The 24,523-nt window shown below is 41.2% G+C and overlaps 1 protein-coding gene across 1 annotated transcript in view; it reads left to right on the forward strand.

Annotated features, from left to right (window-relative positions):
* Positions 1 to 24,523, forward strand: part of ASPP (Ankyrin-repeat, SH3-domain, and Proline-rich-region containing Protein) — a gene marked incomplete at its 3' end in the record, with an annotated part of 529,394 nt that overhangs the window by 499,897 nt on the left and 4,974 nt on the right. Inside the window, exons 5-10 of the mRNA XM_071585642.1 lie at positions 4,063 to 4,307; positions 6,945 to 8,359; positions 16,271 to 16,337; positions 18,248 to 18,504; positions 21,394 to 22,007; positions 23,049 to 23,266. Of these exons, the coding sequence (XP_071441743.1) occupies positions 4,063 to 4,307; positions 6,945 to 8,359; positions 16,271 to 16,337; positions 18,248 to 18,504; positions 21,394 to 22,007; positions 23,049 to 23,266 (2,816 nt within the window). The remainder of the gene's footprint in view (positions 1 to 4,062; positions 4,308 to 6,944; positions 8,360 to 16,270; positions 16,338 to 18,247; positions 18,505 to 21,393; positions 22,008 to 23,048; positions 23,267 to 24,523) is intronic.

The raw sequence follows: 24,523 nt of genomic DNA on the forward strand, positions 1-24,523 counted from the left end.
ACAAACTCGTGTGGGAAACTTCAAGGAGCGACAACTCAAAACATTGTAAATACTCGTGCGTCGCATTTATGTGTATGAATATAAATATATTATGAAAATAAAAAAAAACATAAACACAGTAATCAACCCGAAGGTCGGTTTAGTAGGTGATGGTAGATTTCACCCAGTACTAAGCCCTATGCGGAGTGTGCAATTCGCATATCAGGGAAGGGGACCAGTTCCTTTCCCTGTGCCGGTTAGGGTTTCCCCAGAAGATCTGGCTCCTGAAAAATCACATAGCTTAGGTGGAGGTGCAGGTGCCCAGATAGACTTGCCTGGGAGTCGAACCCGGACCCTCCGGTCAGTAGTCCAACACTATACCCCTAGACTACCGCGGCCCATTTATATATTATACGTTATATATAAATATATATACATCGAATATTGTGGGTCGCGGTAGTCCAGTGGGTAGAGCGTTGGACTGCTGACCAGAGGGTCCCTGGTTCGATTCCCGGGCAAGGTACTCTGGGCACCTGCAGCTCCACCCAAGCTGAAGTGATTTTTCGGGTACCAGGTCTTCCTGGGGAACCATAACCGGCACAGGGAAAGGAACTGGTCCCCCTACCCAAATGTGTGAATTTTCACACGCCGTATAGGGCTTAGTACTGGGTGATCTCTACCATCACCTACTAAACCGACCTTCGGGTTGATTACTGTGTTTATGGTTTACGTATCATATAATATATTATATAGATATTTATTATGTATATGTAAGAAAATATAATAATATAGAGATAATGTCTCTTATATATCATAATATGTATGTGGCATAACATGTATGATAATATATATGAGACATGATCTGTATTTATTATTGTGTTCCATTTTGCCGCCCAAGTGTTATATTGCCCTCGTGAGTGCTAATACGTCATAGATGCATAAATAGTGTACGTATGTGTATGGTTTTATTTGTTTATGTCCCCCCAACCTAAGTAAATGGAAATATATTCTCAGACGTGACGATGGAATTCAACATGCCACGCATTCATTTTATGAGCAACGTATCGCCATTAAAACGATCGCATTTCTAGCCGAGCAATGCTTTTCGTCAAGTGAAAGGGCAGAGGTTGAACCTAAGGTCTTACCTAAGATTGTGGTCTATCGCGGGATTGGGATCGGAAGGTCCCTAGAAAGGAAATCGTTCGTTGGTCCGTATCCGACTCGCACGAATGATTCATTGCGTATTCCTGGGGATGGGCGAATTGATGCCATTCGGTGTCGTTAATAGATGCTATCCCATCTCGTCTCTCCATGTTGGCTGGAAAGAGGTTGATCTGCTTTTCTTCCTTCCTCCCCGATTTCCCTCTCGACTTTCCCCTTCCTCGTCCACACTGAAGGAATATTACCTCTTAAAGGAATGTTTGTTTTCACCTCTTAAAATGGAAAAGTTTTTACCTTGCCGCTCGTAATTATTTTCTGTTTTTCACTTCCCACTTAAAGTGTTTCACGGTGGACAGCCTCTTCAGTATTGAGGGGTACGGCCTCATTACAAGGGGACCTCAGGCTCAGATCTGGCCAATGCCTCTGCTCACCACCCAAATCGAAGCATGCGACCCAACTGTTTGATTTTCTGGGTGCCAGTATTACATATGTTCATAGTCTAAGTTTACTGATGAGTCTTTGCAAAGGGTATGTAGCGCCTTGCAGCTGAATTCCATTTTCACGGAGACCGTTTGAGGAAGCGATTAAAATTAACGAGAGAATTTATACAAATCATGAGGGTATAAAAAAAGAAACTTCGCACTTCCAATGAAAGATTCAATACTTAGATTTTAATACGATTCAATAAGAAATATATTAAACCTATTTATGTGGAAGTGCGAAGTTTTTTTTTACCCTCATGATGATAGAATTCCACAAAGTTAAATCTGAAACTGTTATGTTGTGCAATGATCCTCAGTATAAACTCTTGACTTGGGTCCGACACAAAAATGGAAACGTTTTCAGCAAAAATTATCGTGTCGGTGAAGGAATCTGAAAAGGTCCATACTTTTTAACACGGCAATTTTTTCCCAATGTCAATGAAAATTCCTTAGGATCTTGGAGAGAAAGCGAAATTGAGTTCAGGAAACGTGGCGGTGGTGGCTGAAAACCTCTGGCGTGACATCGTTCTACTTATGGAGTGAACGGAATGTTGGGTTTACTTTTCGAATCTCAATAGTGGCTGAAAAACACCGATAAAATAGTGTCAAAATTTTGAGTAAATATTAACGTTTAATTAGCACTTGATTTAAATATCCATTGGAAAAGTCCATGATCATTTTGAAGTGTCCTCAAACAGTACCCTTTTATCTACCTAGGGTACCAAACTGGTACTCAGGGTACCAGTTTGTGTACTGTCGTCCTAATCAACAACGCCTTTAGACTTGAATTGAGTTGGAAGCAACCACCTCCCTCTCCCTTTAGTCGCCAAATTATTACAAACTCTTAAAGTATAGTGTGGACTCGTTGTGAATCTGTTCTCTTTTTAATGAATCTTAAGTTCGACACTAAGAATATTGTTATGAGTAGACCTAATTATGAAACGATAAAACCTTTTGGAATTCAATGTGTTGCCCCCAATATCAACATACCTCAAATCTTAACCGCTACAAATGGCGGTCAAGATGAAAACTGTTACTGAATCCTCTGTCTTGAAAGTTCACTGGTACTTCTCTGCTTGAATGGCTTATAACTGGCGAAAATGGTTGCGCATGAATGATCTATCGTATGTTTCATTTGCGGTCGAATCTTCCCCCTTTCGTGAAGTGACGCCTGAAATCGTAATTTTTTCTTCCAGTGTAACTATTTGCCGACCGATGCCTTTGTTCTGCTCTTTTGGCACAAGTTGTGCGAGACAATCATAATGCTGGTTTCTGACTCAAACTTAACGAAAATGCGAACATGTTGACCGCAAATAAAATGCAAGCATACGTGGCCGGAAAGCTCTTTGTCTTCCACTGATGGCCGCCCATTTTTGAGCCGGGCAAACCACTCATGACACGCGGTAGGTTTCATAGCAGCCTCACATTTGTATTCAACTCAAAAGTTTCCGTGAAGGACTTGCAGAATTTCACAGAACAACGCTGCTTCTTCAAAGAGCTCATTTCCGCGGATACGATTTTTCGCCGCATTCCACAAACACCCCTTCTCATAAACGGCCGTAACTAATCAACAAAACAAGATATGAACAAAGTGATGGGAGGAGGCTATTCGGGAAATTTCCCGCCGACACGACGCCTCTAAGCGGATTGAAAAATAACCAACTGGAGGCGCGCTATTCAAAACTGTGAGAACCGTTCGAGCGGACCTCTCACGCATGAATCTTACTCTTCAACGAATTGCAGTTTTATTTTCAGCCAGTGTAGCGTCTTCATGTACCAAACTGACCCTCATTTGTGGACCTTAAGATGCTATTAACTCTTTGTGCGTGAAGCGTGTAATAACCATGCAGTAGTAGTAGTATTCAGGGGAGGCGACCGACAGCTGAATTCATTTGCGCCATTAGGGATGGACAGGAGAGGATGAAGGGTGGAGAGAAACCCGGCGTCGGCATTAGCCTACTCTTTACGAAAGGCGCCAAAGGGTCCGCAGCTTAACGTCCCATCCGACGGACGGCGTACTCACTCAAAGTGCCCTCCACAAAGCACCTAAAGTAGGGATCGAGATACTTCTGAAAAATATTCAACACCGCCGGGATTTGAACCCGGGCCCTCTGGGCGGGAAGCCAGTACAATAACCACCGCACCACCACCTAATAACCATGTTTGAATTACCCATAATCAGAGAAATACCTGAGATTGTGCCGCGCCGTTCCATTTTTGTGCAGTTACTCTTAAGAAAAACCTGGAATGTCATAAAGATTGGGGAATCACTACATTTTACTTACTATTAGCCTGCCACGTTTAGATACTGAAACATACAGAAAGATAAACAGTTTAGTCTTAGTGGAGAGAGTAAAAATTACGGGCGTACGTGCATGCACCAGACGCCCTTGCTTCAAATCTCTATCTGACTTTGTCTCTTGTGTGTTTGTTCCTGCAGCCTCCGACCTGGACTCGATCCGCGCCCTCTTCAGCGAGAAGGAGAAGGAGCTGTGCGTGGCCGTGGCCAAGGTGGAGGAGCTGACAAGGCAGCTGGAGGAAGTCCGGCGCGGCGGGGGGACGCTCATTGGGGGTGGCGGCCGCCTCCTCCAGAACGGCGGCGGACACCCCTCGGCCCCGCACGCCGGCGCCCCGCCCCCTGCCGCCGTCACGCTCGAGCTCAACAAGCTGCGGACGGAGCTCATGGTGAGTGCTTGGAGGGGTGTTGTGTGTGTCCCCCCTGGGCAAGGAAGATAGCATCCTCCCATCCATCCATCCTTGGCGCCCCGTGGACGAACCAAGGACTCATTTGAGGAGTGCTGACCTCTTCGTGGACAGTACTCCTAAGCACCATTTGTGCCGAGACATAAACAGGGTACATGTGATGCTGAGAAAAACTTGCCAAGTACCTTATTGCTGGTACCAAACCCTAATATTTGTTGATATTGTGAAATGTGTCACTGGTTGGGGCCTGGTGCAAAAAGACCAGGTCCCAAGACCACGTGATTCTTGACGCATGTTTGTCGGTAGTAACTCCTGCTGTTTTTTTTTACAATATTAAAACGTTAGTTTTTAGAATGAGAAAGCTAGTTTCAATTACCTTTGTACCCAAGGAAATAAATATTGGTGGTACTATTGCCAGGGGTAAAATCCCCTGGTTAAATTCCTGAGTGGATTATTCAATTAAGCTACCAAAACATCCTCTTCCCCTGGGAGAACTACTCTAGCAGCGTTATCAAGGGAACACCTTGTAGTGACGAATTGCCTCATATATGTTAAATGTCACAACATAGGTACGTACTACTGTGTCATGACTATGATTAAGGACTGCTTTAGTTCACCAGAACGTCGTGTTCCTTTAAAACTCCTTAAATATTGTGTGAAACAGGATGCCTTTGCGGCTTAACTGGCTAAAGGTATGTCTGGAGTGATCTGAGTTTGAATCTGAACATTTAGTTAAATGATTTTTATGCACTGTGAAAGTTCCCACAGTCAAGTGCTTATGTTATTGAGGGAATAGCCTTGGTTCATGTTTTTTGGTGCCCTTCCCTCCCCCAAAGAATTCCTCCAAACCCCGCTTATATACTATTTGATTAACTCAGGTGTAACTTGGTGTATTGGAGTGGTTGTGCATTGTGAGAAGTGTAAAACTTGGCCCACTCTCCATTGGTTTTCTGGGCTTTTCCTCCGATCGAGGTTTTAACCATTTAAATGTAATGGAAAGCATTTCAGTCATCGAACAAGATGCAGCTTTGCAAGCATAGTGACATCTTTTTCAAAATAATGAGATGGCATTATCAAGTTCTTGAAGGGGAATTACGTGTTTCTAGACTAGAATTATTCATCTCCCATCCTCCTCACTCTTGCTTCTCAGTTCAAAAGTTTTCAAACTCGAATCCTCTGCCAAATAAAGAAATAATAATATTTAATTATTGGCAGTCTGAATGCTGCCAACGGGTAAGGGTTGTAAAATTTAATTGCGTGTTTTTAGTCACAATTTTTAGCAGCTGTTCTGGAAAAATTGAGAGTAAAAGGTAAGATTCATTTAAAAGGCACATTTTGATTTGGAGTGGCCACAACAAAGAAACTAAAGTACCTTTTAAAATATGGAAGTTGAGGGGCAATTAGTCGTATCTTCAGTGGTAGGAAATTTTCAAATGCTAAGCTGACTATCAAGTTGAATGCTTGGCAAATTTATCTTTGGCATCTATCAACTCGGGAAATGAAATCAAATAAGGCAACAAGGCAACGTGGGGGTAGACGGTATTCCTGGGAAACTACTAAAAGGTTTAGGAAAATGTGGGAGGAAGAGGCTATATAGGCTGACTTGTAGTAGCTAAGAGGAAGGAATCTGGCCGGAGGACTCAGAGGGATCAGTGTTAGTTCTTATTCCGAAAAAGGTAAAGGCTACATGATATGAGGAGTACAGAACAATAAGTTTGATTTCCCATGCAGCTAGTGTTGTTCTCAGGATCATCAACGAATGGATAGAGAGCAAGGCAAATGATTTCTTAGGGGATGATTAGTTTAGGCTTAGGAAGGGAGAGGTACACGTGATGCCATTGCAATAATGAGATCACTAATCGAGGAGAATATACATAGAATACAATCAGTATGTAGTTGCTTGTTTCGTAGATTTTGAAAAGGCATTTGACTGACTGCATTGGGAAAAACTGATGAGTATATTGCAGAAAATAGGAATAGATTGGAGGGACTGGAGGTTAATCCGCAACCTGTACATGTCTCAGACTACCCAGGTGCGAGTGGGGAACTGGGAGTCAGGAGGAGATCATCTCATGTATAGACTTTTGGTGCGTGAAACTTAGAGAAGGGTATGAGTTAGTGTTTTCCTGTTTGCTCTGCATCTTCCTAGGAAGATACTGCACCTATTAGAGGTATGGTTTTCACAGTTCCTAACTACTTGTCTGTCCTATGTATCATGTGTACTTGGTCTTGTTTGCTCTTACTAATATGTCCTTATTAACTTAATGAGAAAAATGATTGAAGTGGTTGCTTTCCTCAGTTGTGTCCAATGTGACATGATGACATCAATGAAAGCCCACCGATGCAGGAAACGTTTGAAAGAGGTTGATTATTGCAGCCATAATAAGGGGTGAACTGTATGATTATAGATTGGGTGGGGCATCTTCCAGATTCGAACCTGGGTCTTTGTATTAGTAGGCATATCGTCCAGTTGAAAGTAGTGTATTTTATCACATTTTACTCACAATACTTAACCATGTTGTTGCTTTAACTTTTCTGCATGCAGAATTCATTTAATGGTTTCGTGTGAGCTGGGCGTTTAGCAAAGTAATTTGTTTTTTATGATCTCCCCAAAAAAAGTATCGTAACAAGGTGAACGAGCAGCAGAGTGTTCGGATGCGGCAGCAGAGGGAGGCGCTGAGTCAGCGCCAGGAGGAGATGTCAAGGGTTGACCGCAGGATCTCTGAGCTGCAGGAGAGGCTGCATCGCAAGCGCCTGCTGAACCAGCAGCTGGCGGGGCAGATCGGACACCAGGCACCAGCCACGGCTCCTGCCAACACCAACAGTAAAAAGCAGCCACCTACATTGTCGTCCCAACTCCAGCAGCCGCAACATCGACAGCCGCAGATGCAGCCCAACCCCTCCCAAATGGCAGCTGTCGTCGTAGCACAGCAGAAGGGCCCTCCGCCGCAACCTGGGCTCCCGGAGGGTGCCAAGATCCCGTCCCAGATGGGCATGCAGCAACAGCCATCGTCAAATCTTGCCAAGGTCGTTTTGCAGGGAGGTAAGCAGGGCGTGGCCCCTCCGCCGGAGGGTCCCAAGAGGCCCTTGGGTGGGCATGGCCGGGCCCAGGTTGGGGGCGGAGTGATGGGGTCGTCGATGAGTGGGAGGCAGGCAGGCGACCACCATCAGATGTCCTCACACTCCTCAATGGCAAGCGGAGGGATTGATGCTCAGCACCATGGCATCGGCACCCACTTGGAACAGTGGCACCAGCAGCACCAGCAGCAGCAACAACAGCAGCAGCAGCAAGGGGGCTTGATGGTGACGCACAGTCAGAAGCTCCACGGGATGCAGTCCCAGCAGCAGTCCAAGTCGCAGGACGATCTCCACGCCAAAGGCGCGGTGGGGGCGGAAGGGGTCAGCGGAGGTGGTGGTGGGGGCAGGGAGGCAACGGTTGGGGCGGGAGAGGGAGGCGGGGGCAGCGCTGAGTTCGGCAAGGGTGACCCCAAGTACCAGACACTGCCCTACAACACAAAGTTCACGGCCATGAACTTTGTGAAAGTGGGTGGTCCTCCGAAATCAAGTGTGGACTCAGTGGGTGCAGTGGTTAGTGGTGCCACATCCACCACTGAGGGCAGCAGCACCAGTGTTGGGGGGTCAAGTGATGAGGTGCCAAGGTACCAAAACCAACACCAAAACTTGCATCCACAGATAATCCAACATCACCCGAGCAATCAGCAACAGCAGCAGCATCCCAATCAGATAGTGAACAATGTGAACAATTTTTCATCCAATAGCAGTAATGTGAACAACAATGCTCTGAACATCAATAACAATAACATCAACAACAATCACAACCATCAATTGCAGCAGCAACAACAACAACAACAGCAGATGACAACGCATACCGTTCACAGCACACCAGCTTTTTCAGCGGCAAAGGGGCATGCCACGGCATTATCAAACCAGGGCATGTCACTCACCCCTGGTGACAATGTCATCTCCAACACTCAGCAGCAGAGCAGTGGTGCCTATCATAATGCTGGAAACAGGTGAGGCCTGCTTGTTTTTATTTGTGGTTGCATCTCATTTTTCAGAATATTGGAAATACGAGGTCTGTCCAGAAAGTAACTTACAATTGCGTGTTGCATGCAAAGTAGTGAGGGGAGCTGAATGTTTGTTGTGTTGACACACACTCACACACACACACATGCTAAGGCTGTAGGCCTGCCTCAAGCTGCAGTGTTTGGAAGGTCATGCCCATTGTCGTTTGTTGACAGGAGTGAGACGAAATTGGAAATTTACAATTGGAAATCACACCAAAATTAAAATCTGTTTATTGATAAGGTTTTTGCTGGCAATTAACTTCAAAACTGCTGACATTCATAGGGAATATTGTTCTCTGTACGGACCAAATGTCATGAGTGATAAGAGTTGTGTGTCAGTTTTGTTGTTAGTTTAAGAGTGAATGGACAAATGTTCAAGAATTGGCCAACGGTCAGTTCATCTGCATCAAGGCATAGACCCACCACTGCGGTCTTCGTCGTAAACACTCGTACTTTGGCCATTTTTAAACTGAATGCACCACTGCCTCACTCCGCCTTCACTCATTATTATTCCGTCTCTGTACACACTTCACAAAGTTGCCAATGAATTTCAATTGGCTTGTTGGTTTTTTGCCCGTGAAAACCCAATCACAGATCGCACTTTGCAACTCGTGGGATTTTCTATTGCAGCACACATTTTAAAAGTCCCCATTGAGAGCAAAGTAGAATAACCACAGTCTGCTCGCACTACCATACAGCAGGATGCGTTCCCTGAGTGTAGGGGCGCTTACACACCAAGATGGTGGCTCTAGACCTACCCACCGCCACGCTAGGCCAAAATGTAAGTTACATTCTTGACAGCCCTCTTATACAGCATTCCCTATTCCATACCAGAAATTCTGTGATATTGGCAGTTAATGGCAGCTGGAGATCCTTCATCAGAATCGTATAATGATATTCATAATGGAAAATTCTAATTATGTTGCATATATCAGGTTGAAATGTTTTAGAAAATGTGGTGGGTAGTGAATCAATGAGTACCCATTGCATAGAATGCTTATCAAAGGGGAGGATTTAGGAAGTAGGTGTGGAATTTTCTTCATGGCCAGGATCTCTCAGTCTATTAGACCATTGGTCTCTTGTCTCTTTGAACGGCATGTGGAAATCTTCTTCCATTGTAGTTCATCACAAAATCATGATTTGTATTTGTGTTATGTTTCAGTCCAAGCTAAAAATGATTGCCAGATCTTCAATTTGGAATGAAATCAGTTTGTCTCTTTCATACATATTGATTTCCATGATTAACCAAGGAACTAATATTCACTCTTCTTCTGATTCATTCTTTTGATCATCATTTCATCTGACACACATTCTTTTTAGCACTGCAATTGTCCTTTGAAAATATCACATCTTATATCTGCCTGAATTAGCAGATGTTTTTGTCTTAATTTGCAATGAAAAATTATCCCGTTGACTTAAATTAACTCCTCGGTAAGTTTATTTTACTGAGACCTACGTAATGTGTAATGGGGAAAGCGGTTTATATTATTTTTCATTGCCTGCAGAGTAAGTTATATTCATTTTATTTTCATAACTACTACTTAGATAACTTGTCCCAACCCACCAGCTGAATTAAAAGTGCATGTTAACTAAACAGATGCTCATTAATGAGACAGCAATGGATATTGATGCTCCACTGTTTGAAATCCAATTACATTAACATGAAGATGGTTTCTTCACTGATTTGAGCATTGATATTTACCATAAATCATGTGATATGAAGAAAAATTATGAAATCTTTATAGTTAATTAAATGATGGGTTATTGAAATGTTAAAAAACATTTTTTTTGAAAGAGCAGAGTGCTCGTGACTTGATTGTTTGTGCCGCATGTTACTTAGAGAACCAATTCGTAGCATCCAGGATATTATTGAGGTGTGGAAGGGCAATGGACATCCATGAGGACATGACCAGTGGTTTGGAATTCATTGTTACTCATGTGAGACTTGCTTTTTATGGTGGAATAATATTTCGGGATTAAAATTCTGGTGGCATTGAGAATCATGAAGCATAAAGCACTCCAAAAATATGTCCTCTGCTGCTTGAACATGGTTTGTATAAAAAGTATCAGGAAAAGTTCAGGAAAAAATAGATTTATTTCAGATATTGCTACAATTCAATGCAACAATTTCAGAGTGTAAAAATCATTCGCCTTGACTGGGATTCGAACCCAGATCCCTCAATATCCGGTCGAGTGCTTTAGCCACTTAAGCTACCGAGGCGTCCTCTTAAACTCTGAAATTGAGGGATATTGAGGGATCTGGGTTCGAATCCCAGTCAAGGCGAATGATTTTTACACTCTGAAATTGTTGCATTGAAATGCGCATTAGCGGATGACTCCGTTAAAAGTTACTGTTGCGGCATCTCCCGCAGTTTCTTTGGAATTGCTACAATTCTTCAAAATTCTTCAAAGTGCATTGACACATTTTTGCCAGTTGCTTTTCTAAGACTAGAAGGTATTCTGGTAGGCGGATTCTGGAAGGCCCTTAAGGGTATGTGTGCAAGTTTCTGTGTCGGCACTTAGGGTCCTATGGTATGGTGTCCTATGATGGAGGATTTCACTTTTGGGAATAGGAAATAGTCTTCCTGGTTCCAAGTCAGAACTCTAAGGAGGTTGGGCAATGGTAACAAAGATGTTTCATATGGTCTTCGTAAGCATACCCTCAGCTCTACTCTTGGTGGACGGTCTTAATTCAGCACTTCACGCACATGTCAGGAAAATGTTGAGAACAATGCTTTTTATACAAACCTTGTAGGGGATCGAGATGGTGCGGGGGCTAACGTACTGGCTTCCCACCCTGAGGGCACGGGTTCAAATCCCGGCGGTGTTGAATATTTTTCAGAGGTATCTCGATCCCTACTTGAGGTGCTTTGTGGAGGGCACTTTGAGTGAGTACGCTGTCCGTCGGATGGGACGTTAAGCCGCGGACCCCTTGGCGCCTTTCGTAAAGAGTAGGCTAATGCCGACGCCGGGTTTCTCTCCACCCTTCATCCTTTCCTGTCCTTCCCCTATGGCGCAAATGACCTTAGCTGTCGGTCGCCTCCCCTCAAAACTACTACTACAAACCTTGTACATTGCTGTTGTTTCATGGAATCTCTCTGAGTAGCTAGCGGCTTCATGGGCTGGCATTGTGTGGTGCACTGTATGGTAGGGCATTGCAACATTAGTGATAATGAATTAGCGAACTGCATCGCCGACTCCCTCAGGTTCGGGTTACTCAAATAAGAAATGGTAAGTTAAATTCACTTAAAGTGCATATGCTTATATGTCATAGTAATGCAAATATTTCTCCTTGCACTTTAGCAAAACTCCAATGTATGACATATTCTGGATTGCCTTTGCATGCTCAGAACAATTTAATTTTAAAATCTTCACAAAGTCCTTTCATCCATTAAAGGATAGAAATGTTGAGAGTGACAGCAATAATCTTGGATACGCTTCTATTTCAAGTTACATATAGTCATATTGAGTTTGTACAGTTGCCTATTTTTTATAGTTCAATAAAAATTCAATGTTTCAATGATATTCCTAATCCTCCCTACAATAAAATATAAATTCACAGGGTAATTTCAATTGTAGGCCAATTAAATTGTCATTTGAAGGGGGTATGTTTTAGCATAATGTGAAGTGATTAATTGGCCCTAGGGTAATAAATATTGGGCACCAGTGAATAGGTAGTAGTATCAAAGAAAAGATAAGGTGAATTTTGAAAATTACTGTGAAAAATAATCGAAAAAAATGCACATCAATGATGATAGTTGTTGTAATAAATAGTTGTAGAATGTAGTTGTAGCAATAGTTCAGGAAACAATTCAGTATAATTCAAAACTTAAGGACAAGTCTTCTTGGTTGTGTATGCTTGAAGAGCAACAATTGCTTTTCACTTGCCGTATGGTGAATTATTATTGATCCAGAAAAATTCTCCCAAATTCTTGACTCAGCAGGTAATGGCGGAATATATGTTTTCTCAATCTCAAAAAGGAGAAAGGAATTTCTTGTTGTGTACTAGATACCCTCAATGGAGTGCCGCTTTTCTTCCACAGTCTCTAGTTGAATTGAGCTACTCACTGTTTTAAGTTTTATTAATCTAAATTTGAAATGGTTTCTAAATTTGAAATGGTTCTAAATTTGAAATGGTTCTAAATTTGAAATGGTTTCTAAATTTGAAATGGTTCTAAATTTGAAATGGTTCTAAATTTGAAATGGTTCTAAATTTGAAATGGTTCTAAATTTGAAATGGTTCTAAATTTGAAATGGTTCTAAATTTGAAATTGTTCAAATTTTGAAATGTTACGAGGATGTTTTTAGTACCATTAGTTTGTTTTGCATTGTTGTCAACAAGACAGTAGTATGAAAACCTTTCTGTGGTTAGTGAAAGGGCTGCTATTGGCTCTTGCCCTGTAAACCTTGAATGGTTGCCACCAATGATGCACAAAGGGTGACAAGAATAGCTGCATGCCAATCGCAGCAAAAGAAAAAGTAGATCACTGAGTGACTTAGGAGCTGGCCAGCTGTGATATCACAAAACCCTTACCCAATAGGTATTTGGAATTCAGAGCTTGTGTCCAATTTAGACAGTCAGAGCCGTCTGAGGCACAGAGAGCACTAGGAGCTCCTGAAGTTTGGTGCTGTGTACTTGTGAGGGGGACTGATTTTGATCGTGTCCTCACATCAAAGGTGAATTACGACTCTTCTGACCAGATCATGTGGAATATTGCTGTTTTGGAGTTGCCTCTAATTCTTGCTGGAGAGCTGGAGTGACTGATTTAAGTGCCTTCTCTCGTCAAGAAGTAGATTTTGTTTAGTCCTGTTGGTCTGGCTACTCGACTCGTTTGGCGTGAAAGCATATCTTCCTGAAAGGCAACATTTCAAAAGGTTGAGAATATTTTGAGTTCATCAATCAGAAAAAACTTTGTTGCATGTTTCTTGTGGTACTAACAGATTTTGGCCCTCTCACTCTGAAAAAGAACCTTGTGAAATAAGTCCATGTATTGGTTGAAGGCACATCATCAATGCATAGATTAAGCAGGAAGGACATCTTTCAGAAACAATTGATATCTTTGCTATAAAAGCAGCCACGATCTGAAATCAGCCTAGCAAACATTGCATTGCAGTGCATATCTGCCGGGTATTTACTCTACATCATTTCCTCAAATCACCAGATACTTGCATTTTGTTACTCACCTTCAATGTCCAAGAATTTTTCATGTTGTTGTTTGAGGTTTTGTCATGAACAATTCTTTTGTCAGGTCTCTCATGTCTTTTGGATGGAATGTTATGGATTGGCTTGCTTATTGCTCCATGTTAGAATATAAGCACTCTTGGATTCGGTTCACTCTTCAACAGTTCCATCTTATCTCAATTACCAAACCTATCGTCATTATCATGTTTAAAACTCTTAGGACTTTTATTGCAGCCACTTAGAGACCGTACCATCAATGCTCGCAAGTAAATACTATTTCATTTTTTGGCAATTGTCATGGGAGATTATTGCATTGCAACATATTTGAATTTCCTTCTAGACGTCTTTGTGAAATCATCGGGCCGTGAATGTCAGGGCATCAAAGTTTAGTAGGGGGTCAGGCGTTGTGAGATATTTTGCCTCCTTCATGTCCAGTTATTTGACTAGTATGAGTAAACTCTACTAGTATCATCAATATAGTTATGGATACTAGTAGTAGATACTAGATAGAGACTAGTAATATAGATACTCAATGCATCAATATGGTGATAAATGGTCCATGATTTCATTTGCCATGCCTCATATTTCATTTGATTTATTTATGCATGCACATCAGAGTCATTTGACTAGGAGGAAAGTAGTGTATGCATCCTTTTTTGTCTGCAATTATGTATTGGCACAGAATCTCTTTAACTAAGATTGCGATGGAAAACTGCCCACACTAGCCTTCGAATCAACAACACAGTTGAGTTTATTCTCTCCACTGAGAGCAAAAACAGCACTCATCTTGCCAAGATTTTTTCACTCCTGATTTTTTGTCCAAAGTTGAAAAAACTGTATCTTGTAATATGCCTGTGACCTCAACTATTTTACAAACTTTCATTTGTCGATCTCTCAAAACCACATCCTGGATTTTGTCAATCATTTCAGAGAAAGTCACTTTCACTGGAAGTCCCAAATGATGTTCATCATTTTTGCAACATTTAAACTCATTCACCCAATTCTAAACGTTCACAAACACCATAACAGATGTGCCGTGAACTTCATCGAACTCAGCTCTGATTGCCTTTGGTGTTTAGCCTTTTAAATAGAATTATTTAATCACCACATAAAACTCATTTCTTTACATTGTTTTAAATAAGCAAAAGTTTGTTGCTTCAGTTGCTTATGAAAATATAACCAAGGGATGGACATAGCTAAAACTTAAATAGCAGTCTAGTGAGAGGTTAGGCTTGATAAAAGCAAACCTTTTCTGAAACTAGGAGTGCTATCTCTTGAACTTTCTATCAAGTAATTGAATGACCCATATATTACCTTTGAAACATCATCTGTATTAAGGTTTCCAAATAGAGTTACTCCCAAGAAGGCGTTCTATTGGTATTTTTACATATTATGGAAAGAAAAATTTCGAGGAAAATTCTCATATATTGCAGTTAAATCAAACAAAATTTTATTGCAACAATCCCTAATGTGAAGTGAATTCATTGTTATCCAGTGCTTCAAATATCAGCTAAATTCATTGATTATTTCCTAGTACAATAAATCTTGGACTATTATATGATTTATAAATGAATGTTCATTCATTTTAGTCATTGGTATTGTTTTATTTAGGAAAAGGAAAAAATATATAGGCTACCATTTTAGCAATTTGCTTCATGGTCATAAGTGAACCCTAATTACACATATTTCAATAATTGAATAACTGAATCACCACGAAGAAAAATACAAACATCACATCTCCACACAGACAGGAAATGATCCAGTGGCATGTGGAAACTTATTCCATTTCATAAATCAACTTCATAAAACATCCACTTTTTCCTTGCCCATATTCCATATTATGCATTGTGTTTGGCTGTTACATTATTCAGGAATGTAAACGTAATGTACCTGCTGCAATAGTTTAAAATATGGTTCCCGAACTCATGAAATTAAGAATCTCTAATTGAGATGAGGGTTGTCGAATACAAGAGGATGGTAAATCTCTGTAAAATGATTACTGACACGTTTTATTTGTTATTTTTTGTGTCATGCATTTTGCTATAAAAGATGAAGAGATTGAATGCTGCAGAACATGTTTGATAGTATGTGTGGTTTATATGAGAAATGAAAAAGTGTTTCAGGCAGCAAAATTGGCTACATTTTCCCAAATTATGATGGGGGAGTGAATCTCAGGTGGCAGGAAGAGCATAATGTCAAGTCAGTGGCATGCATGAAATCATTTGTTTGTGGTTGAGATATGCAGGAGAGAGAGGGCGAGGAATTGGTGGGTTACAAAATAATCTGAATTGAACGCATGAGTGCGTTAGGGGGATTAAAGGGGACTATGTAAGGACAGGGCGGTGTGGGGGAAATTGAGTGAAAGAGAGAAAATCTCCTTGTGCAACCTAATGTTAGGTTTTTCTCTACAGTGCCTATCATGAAAGGGAATGGCATGAAGGGTATGTAAGAGTATGTGTGTAAATGTGCAGTGTTCTGAGATAATATACCATTGTAACTGATTTCCATCTTAATTGTAAAAATCAAAAAGGTAATGATAGCAATATGATATTTATTTTAATGATTAATGTAAATATTCTATCAACCATTTAAAATCAGAGTTAACTAAAAATTGATCTGTTATTAGTAATAAGTTTTAACTACATTTTTCAAATTTTAATTACTTTCATTTTCAGGGCTTACGGATTGAACAATATGAGGGGTCAGCCCGTCGGAGGATGCTCAAACAACTCCAACAATCAGGTGAGATAATAAATAACAATAAAAAATAACAATAATATATTTTGAGTAAGTTTTTCATTCCTATACTTTTTATGGTAAATCAGAGACCGTTTTATTTGGTGTTATCTCCAATACAGTTGAAGTCGCATTTGGTGTTCCCTAAGGAAGACTTAACTGTCTTATATTATTTATTTTATGAATTGGTGACATCAGTATGAAGAATACATTGAAGTCTTGTCATATTGCTGACAATGCTATGGTGTACAGGGGGAAGCTGGTACTCATAGTAGTTGTAGTTTTTGTGGGAGCAACTGATAGCTGTGGTCATTTGCACCATTAGGGATTGATGGGAAAGGAGGAAGGGTGCAGAGAAACCCGGCGTTGGCAAGGCAATTAATAGATTGCATACTCTCTAATAGAGTGATATTTTTAAAGCACATGTTTCAAGTTTGAAGATGCTATGTTGTTTAGCATTTGTTTGGCAGCCATCAATGGTGGACGTTTACAGTGAACTTGTGAGAATGGAGGAAATTGGTCATTGTTATGTGATACAATATTTTTATTTGAAAGGCCTCAGCCCAACCAATATAAAAGCTGAACTGGATTCTACTCTGGGTGAGTCTACTCCTTTGTTTGCAACAGTGAAATATTGGGTGGCAGAGTTTAAACAAGGCCATAGGTGCTGTCAAGATGAGCATCGCATTGGCCAACCAAATGAGGTGACTACTCCAGAAATGGTGAAGAAAATTCACAAAGTGATACTGGATAATCGTTGACTGGGTGTGTGTGAGCTAGCAGACATAATAGGCAATTCAAAAAGTGTGGTTCATCACATATTAATCGAAAATTTGGACATGAGAAAGCTGTGTGCAAGATGGGTGCTCACACTCAGCAAAACCAGTGTCGTGAAGATGTTTCAATTGAGTGTTTAGCAAAGTTTCACAGCAACAAAGCAGAATTTTTGCTCCATTCCATAGCCATGGATGAAACGTGGATCCATTACTTCACACCCAAGACAAAAGAACAATAAAAACATTGGATTCAAAAGAGAGAACCATTCCAAAGGAGGAGAAGGCAAAGGCCCCATAGGAGGCGAAGACCGTTACATCTGCAGGCAAGGTCATGGTGTTGGTTTTTTGGAATGCACATGGGATAATTTTCATCGACTATCTTGAAAAAGGAAAAACTATCAATAGCATGCAAACTTAATGCAAGGTTTGAACAAAGAAATCAAGCAAAAGCGGCCGCATTTGGCTAAGAAGAAAGGGTTGTTTCATCAAGACAATGTACCAGTTCACAAATCCATCATTGCAATTGCCATTATTCATGAGTTAAAGTTTGAATTGCTACCTCATGCACCCTATTTGCCAGATTTAGTACCCTTGGATTTTTTTCTGTTTGCAAACTTGAAAAAATGTCTCGGTGGTCAAAGATTTTCCAACTGTGAAGAAGTGATGTCGGCAGTTAATGGCTTTTTTGAGGAGCAAGACAGTTCTTATTATAAAAAAGGGTATCAAACTTATTGAATATCGCTGGGAAGAGTGTATAGAGCTGAAAGGAGATTATGTTGAAAAATGAATACATTTTCTTCCAAAAGTTTGGTGTTTTCATTGTTGGGTCGGGTACTTTTGGGATTACCCTCATAATGCTTTGATTATTATGCGAGGTTCTGTTGCATAATAATACATTTAAACACCAGGTGGTCTAATCGACTATTTTACTTTTTGATGGGTGGAATCTGAGCAGCACTTGCCTCTCTTGGTGACTAGCAGGGTTATATGTTTGTGTATCCATAAGTATCCACACAAGTATTCATGTTGTAAAGCTTAATAACTATTGCGTCTACTCATCTAATAATGCCTCTAGTTGGCCTCATTGGTTTTACTGCATCATGCATTGTCCTTTCATGTCCTTATTTGTATTCCCTTCAGGCTGGAGGGCCAGTGCTTCACTTGGCCCCTCCTTCGTCTTCAGCTGATGTCGATAGTGGTGGCGCAAAGAGCCGGCCGCCATCGGCAAAGCCAGCACTGCCTCCCAAGCCAGCCCTTCCTGCCAAGCCCACGCCACCGCCCCGGCAGAGCCCGTCAAACTTGGTGGCAGCGGGAATGGGGGGTCAGCACATGGGAGGTCACCTTGGGGACACGGTGGATGGGTCCTTGGGTGCCTCACTCCGTGCATCAGTTTCAAAGTAAGCAGGACAAAGTGGAGGGAAGCTGTGTGTGATGCCAGTCAGTATGCTGTCACACTGCTGTCCCATGTATACGTATGTGTTAAAGAGTTGGGAATAATTTGTTGTTATTATGAGTGAGGGGGTGATAATAATACTGCAGCCTAGTTTGGTTCAGAAGAAGTGAACTTCATAGTTTTTGTGTCTTACAAAAACTATTTTTTTTAGATTCTAATGTGTAGTGTCGTAGTTTTGATTTATTATTGAATGAGTGTCTGGTGTAAATAAAATGGGATTTTTTCCTGTAATACATTGGTGGAATGGATAAATTAAACTTCTTACGGCTTCTTTTTAGACTGGCTATATTAAATAATATTTCTCTGAGCCTGAAAGGATTTTTTTAAATGGCAGAGATCTTTATTTCAAATTCTTCTTAGACCTGAAATTTTAAACTAGTTTGATTTTTTGTCAACTTTAAAGATTAGACCAGAGGCTATGGAAATTCTTTTAGCATAAAGAGAATTAATTTCAGTTATGAGGACCTTACGCCTTATTGGTTAGTCGGTTTTAGAACGTCTTACTTTGTAAAGGGATAAGTTGTTTATGAGGTTGTGGAATATGTAATGTGATTTACAGGTTTTTAAGAAACGGATGTCCTCAACTAATTTTCTGATTTTTTATTTCAATTTATGGTATTTGTTTAGCTCTGATGACTGGAGAGCCATATTAATGGAATGGATAGATTGAGTTTCTTATGGCCTCTTTTTAGACTTATTATATGAAATAATATTTCCTTACACCCATTATGTCTGTCCATCAGTCTCTATACATAATTCAGTATAATGTGGCGTTGAGATATTTAAGTTATTATTTCAGAAAGACAAGTTCGAATGTGATGCTAACTATTTGGGTGTTGCCTGACAGTCTATCTGAACATACTTATTTCAATAATAATTATTATTTGTAAATTTCTTGCCATGATCTAAAAATGATGAAATGATTACTTAAAGCTAAGATCAAGGGCAAATTAAATTAAAAAGCCTCATTCATGCCTTGTAGTTTCATCTAATTTTTCTGTGATTACATATTGCATAGAGCCACGAGTTTTCTTCTCAAATGTCAACCACAGCATAGAAACCATTATATCCAGAAGTGGTGGGAAGCAAATTGGGTGTATCCTATTTTGCAGATGTCTTTATGGAGATGTTTAATCTTGGAAATAAGTAATTTATATGTTAAAAGTATTTTATCTATGTATTGCAAGTGTATCTAGAGGTAACTCGATTGTTAACATTTTGCCTTTGGCTCTTAATGATTCTCAGTCCTCTAATCCATTCCGTAACAATCATCCCATATATTATCATTTGATTCCTTCAAATGAGAATAGAAAGCAAAATTATTTGTCAGTAATTTTCCTAATAGCCGTTGAATGATTTTCCTTGTGAGCAGAGGTTTGCACCACTAAACACTGCATACAAGGTCTGTTCGAAAAAAGATGAGGTTGTTTGAGTAAATAATTGATTTTATTAGTTACCCTTTAATCATGCCCATCGCCATCAATATACATCCCTTGGTTGCAAATGCAATGCTCTCAACTTTTTTCTGGCTTTCAAATGCCACCTGGAATGCATCTTTTGGTATAGCTATTAAGTCTGCTGTACACTTTTGCTGGATGTCATCAATAGTTTCAAGTCGGCATCCTTTCAAGGTTGATTTCAACTAAGGACATAGGAAAAAGTCCGCTGGAGCTAGAACTGGAGATTAGGGTAGCTGGAGGACCACTGGTGTGCTGTTTTTTTGCCAATGATATGTGTGCCTGTGTGCTGTAATAATGAAAGTACCAATAGACTTGTTTTTCTACATTTTTGGTCTCCTCCACAATATGGTGGATCTTAACCTTCTCATTACCTCTATATTGTGCTGTGCATTCACTGTTTGTCCTTTTGGGGGCATATTCCTAATGGATATAATCCCTTCCCCATCGAAGAAAATAATCTTCATTTGCAAAATCTGAGTTTCTTTGGGTCGTGGGCAAGATGGCCGTTTTCACTGTGAATACTAGGCTTTTGTGTCTATGTTATGACCATAAATCCAGGTTTTGTCACCAGTGACGGTTTATTGATAAGAAGTTTCGGTCATCGTTTGAACCATTGAGTGGTTCCTGGCTGATTTGAAGATGTTTTTGCCTCTACTCATCTGTTGACACTTGAGGCATATATTTGGACAAGATGCACTATATGCCAAAATTTCTGTCAAAATGGCAAAACATAATTCAACACTAATGTCAACTTCATTGTCAATCTCATTGACAGTTAACATATCGTTTGCCTGCACTAAATCATTCACCCTGTTGACGTGGGCATCATTTGTTGACCTCAATGGTTGTCCACTTAATGGTCGAACATTGTCCAGACTGGAAGTGATTTTACCAATGAAAACACTGCTGCACTTTACTCATAGATTCATTGCCAAATGCCACTAGAATTATTGCATAAGTTCATTCTCACCAACACAAGAATTAGTTTAGCATGAGTGTGGTAGCTCAGACAAGAATCGCTGTTATGCAGAGACAAGGCAAGATAGGGCCACGAGCAAGGCAGTGTTTTACCTCTCATAGAAGCCACTAGAAGGGGAAACCTCACTCTTTGTGATCCATCAAGCAGTTTGCTTATAGAAAGACCAGTCGCATCTTTTTTGATACCTACCTTGTATGCAGTGAGAAATACCTAGGAATCTTGTTCTAGTACGGATTCTTGCCCTGTCAATGGGTACCGCCAACTCCGTGGTAAACTAAAACTCAGTCATTAACTGAAGTACCAGCTGGTAGATTGCTTATCCTTTGTGCCAAACCTTGATGTTGAAATTCATTCACCCCTCACTTTGATTGGCTAATGCTTTTCCAATCCTCAGGTCCAAAATGCTTGATTTAAGTCCAAGCGTTGTGTGGACTTCGACAAGGAGTCAGGAGAGGGTCATGAGTGGCAGCCGAGATGACTCAGTGGGCCAGCAGATGGCATCGCCCACCACGGCACCTCCACCACCTCCCCCTCCCCCTCCACCCCCACCTCCACCACCCCCTCCCTCACCCCCCACGTCCCAGCCACCCTCCGAGGATTCCCCAAGTGCAGAGGAGGGTTCCAAGAGGACCTCTGAGGGCAGCGGTGCCATTGCCATCAACGGGAAGCCTCCAAAGAAGCATCCAGATGGCGGTAAGGTCATGTCCAATGGCCTTGCCAGCTCCGGTGTGGCTACCGGTGGGGCAGCGGCCGGCTTTGTTGCATCCCAGCTGGAGATCTTGCACCAACAGCACCACCAGCACCACCAACATCACCAGCAACCTGACACGGGGCAACACCACATGAGTGCTGGGCACAAGTTCCCTCCAGATGGCAGTAGCAGCAGTGGTGGGCAAGGGACAACGTCTTCTTCCTCTTCTCACCTCCGCCCTAATGACAGTAGCTCAAGCCCACTCGAAGACCATGGCCCCTCGGGGTCAAGCGGCCAAGCGAATGAAGAGGCCTCCAGTGAGTCTCACTCCCCAAAAGATCCCATTGCATTGTGGGGGAACTGCTCAAAGAATTGGGGCTTGCAATGAAAGACTATATTGTCTGAATTTAAGACTGCATGGAATTTTAAAAATTTTGGCTCTTTGAGGTATCATTTTAGGTGTAAACGCTATGTTGTTGTTTATGAATAGAAGGAAAATATGAAGAATTCCATGTATTTCATATTATTCAATCATATGCATGAAATCTCATTATATGTATGCGAGTATTCTTTGATTTGCATAAGCTTAAACTATTTTTTTATGTAAAATTAATCTTATGTTTAGTTTTACCCCTTGTTTGTACCAATGGTTGTAGGTTGTGTTATTTAAAAATTCAATGCATATAAATGCTCTATTGTGCATTGTGATTTTTCAATCTATAAATGCTCTTAATGTGCATATAAATGTACATATTTTGTATAAAAAGTATCAGGAAAAGTTTAGGAAAAATAGATTTATTTCAGATATTGCTACAATGTTTCAAAATTCTTCCAAGTACTTCCTTTGGGCATCAATTTGGGCAACTTGAAGGCTTCCTGGTTGGTGGTATCCTTTGAGGGAGGGAAAATTTCACTTTTGGGAATAGGAAGTAGTCTGCTGGTGCCAAGTCGGGACTGCAAGAGGGTTGGGGAATGGTTGTGATGCCGTTTCAGAAGGTCATTGGCAGCAGACTGATCGTCCGTCAAGTACTTTGGGACAAGTTTAGCGCAGATCTTTTGCATTGCCAAATTTTGAGTATTAATGGTGTGCGCTGTAATCTTATCAATACCAATACGATCTTCGGTCATGCGCACACTTAACTGATGGTCTGAATGCAGCACTTCACGCACACATCAGGAAAAAATTGTTACTTTTTATACAAATCTTGTGTGTGAATTTTATTTACCATGATTTCTTGGCTCTACATACCTTGATGCTTTTGAAAATAGATTCTAGTATGTAAAGATGTTTCATTATAATTATTAGAGCAATCTACAATTTGCAGTGAATTAAAAAGGATTCCTCCCTGTGTGTTTAGACCCGAGCCTATCTGGCGGAGTGGCGCTGCGAAGGGCACCAAGTGGCAAGAAGGGGAACTTGAAGACAAAGGGGGGCAGCGTGGGTGGGAGGAGGGGGGGAGGGGCCAGCAGTGGAGGGGGTGGCAGTGGTCGCCGCGTGAGTTTCGACCCATTGGCACTCCTCCTTGATGCTTCCCTTGAGGGCGAGCTGGAGTTGGTGCGCAGGACGGCAGCTCAGGTGAGCCTTGTTCATCAGCACCACTCTCCCCCTTGCCTCTTGACGCTCACAGTATGCACACTCACTTGATGTATATCTAGTGTGTGTTGATTGGGGGTGGCATCACCAATTGAAGGCAAGGGTGGCCTGTATGGAGGGAGTTGCCCGTGGTCAGGCGCACTGGCCCCATCAGGAAACAGATAGATAGATAGATAGATAGAGGTCTTTATTTGGGTGGAATTAAAACCAAATGGTCCCTTCTTCCATTTAACCCATCATGGTATTTATCTTATATTAGCCGTAAAATTTATAAATACATGCATACACCTAAGTAAATATAGACAGACTGACGTACATTATGCACAGATTTGCACATCGAAAAAATATATGCATAGATACATATGCATTTATAAATTAAGTACTGGGTTCGTCCGGAAAATAAGTGTACTGAGCTCAGGAAAAAAAAATTTATTACACTTTTACATATCTTAAGCTAATATTCCTCAAAATAGGACCCTTGTGAGTCGATACACTTGTTCCAGCGGCGTTCCCATTCCTGGAACGCTCCCGCGAAGGCATCATCGGTAACCTCTCGAAGACACGTCGTCACGGCCTCTTCTCTGCCCTCCACGAACATCTTGTGCCACCGAAAGATCATGTTTCTGGACATGGCTGACTCCCCGTAAGCCTGGTTAATCATACCGACAGTTTCGGTAGACGATTTCCCAAGCTTTACCGCAAATTTGATGGAATAACGCTCCTCCAAAAACTTCGGCATCGCGTTCCGTGACGTGGGTCGAAGCGTGGAGGTTCGCGTTAACAGAGCTCCTCACTACACCACAGCTCAGAGCCGACTGCCTTTTTCAGCGTCGCTTGCCAACATACCCCCCTCCAATCGCAGCCCGTCAGAGCGGTGCTGGGCGCGCCTGGAGCGGCGTGCCCAGCCCAGGAGTCAGTACACTTACTTTCCGGACGAACCCTGTATACACCGAAGCATAAACTCATACTCAAAGTAAATGATTAATAGTTAATTCTAAGTTACTAAGCAGAATTATTTCAATTAAGCTTTAAAATTTTAATCAATTCGGTTTAAAAGTTACTGTTGCAGCATCTCCCATGGTTTCTTGGAATTTAACCTGCATAGACTGAGTGTGACATACTGTACTCGCATAGGCGCTGTACTTACACCTTATTTCCAAAACCTACCAGAATAGTAGCAAATCCTGTATATGCATGCATCTATAGCAAATTTTAGTTGATAAATTTCTCAGACTGAAA

The sequence above is a fragment of the Hetaerina americana genome, unplaced genomic scaffold (genome assembly GCF_022747635.1).
Source record: "Hetaerina americana unplaced genomic scaffold, ioHetAmer1.1.p SCAF_2, whole genome shotgun sequence".
Classification (NCBI taxonomy): domain Eukaryota; kingdom Metazoa; phylum Arthropoda; class Insecta; order Odonata; family Calopterygidae; genus Hetaerina; species Hetaerina americana.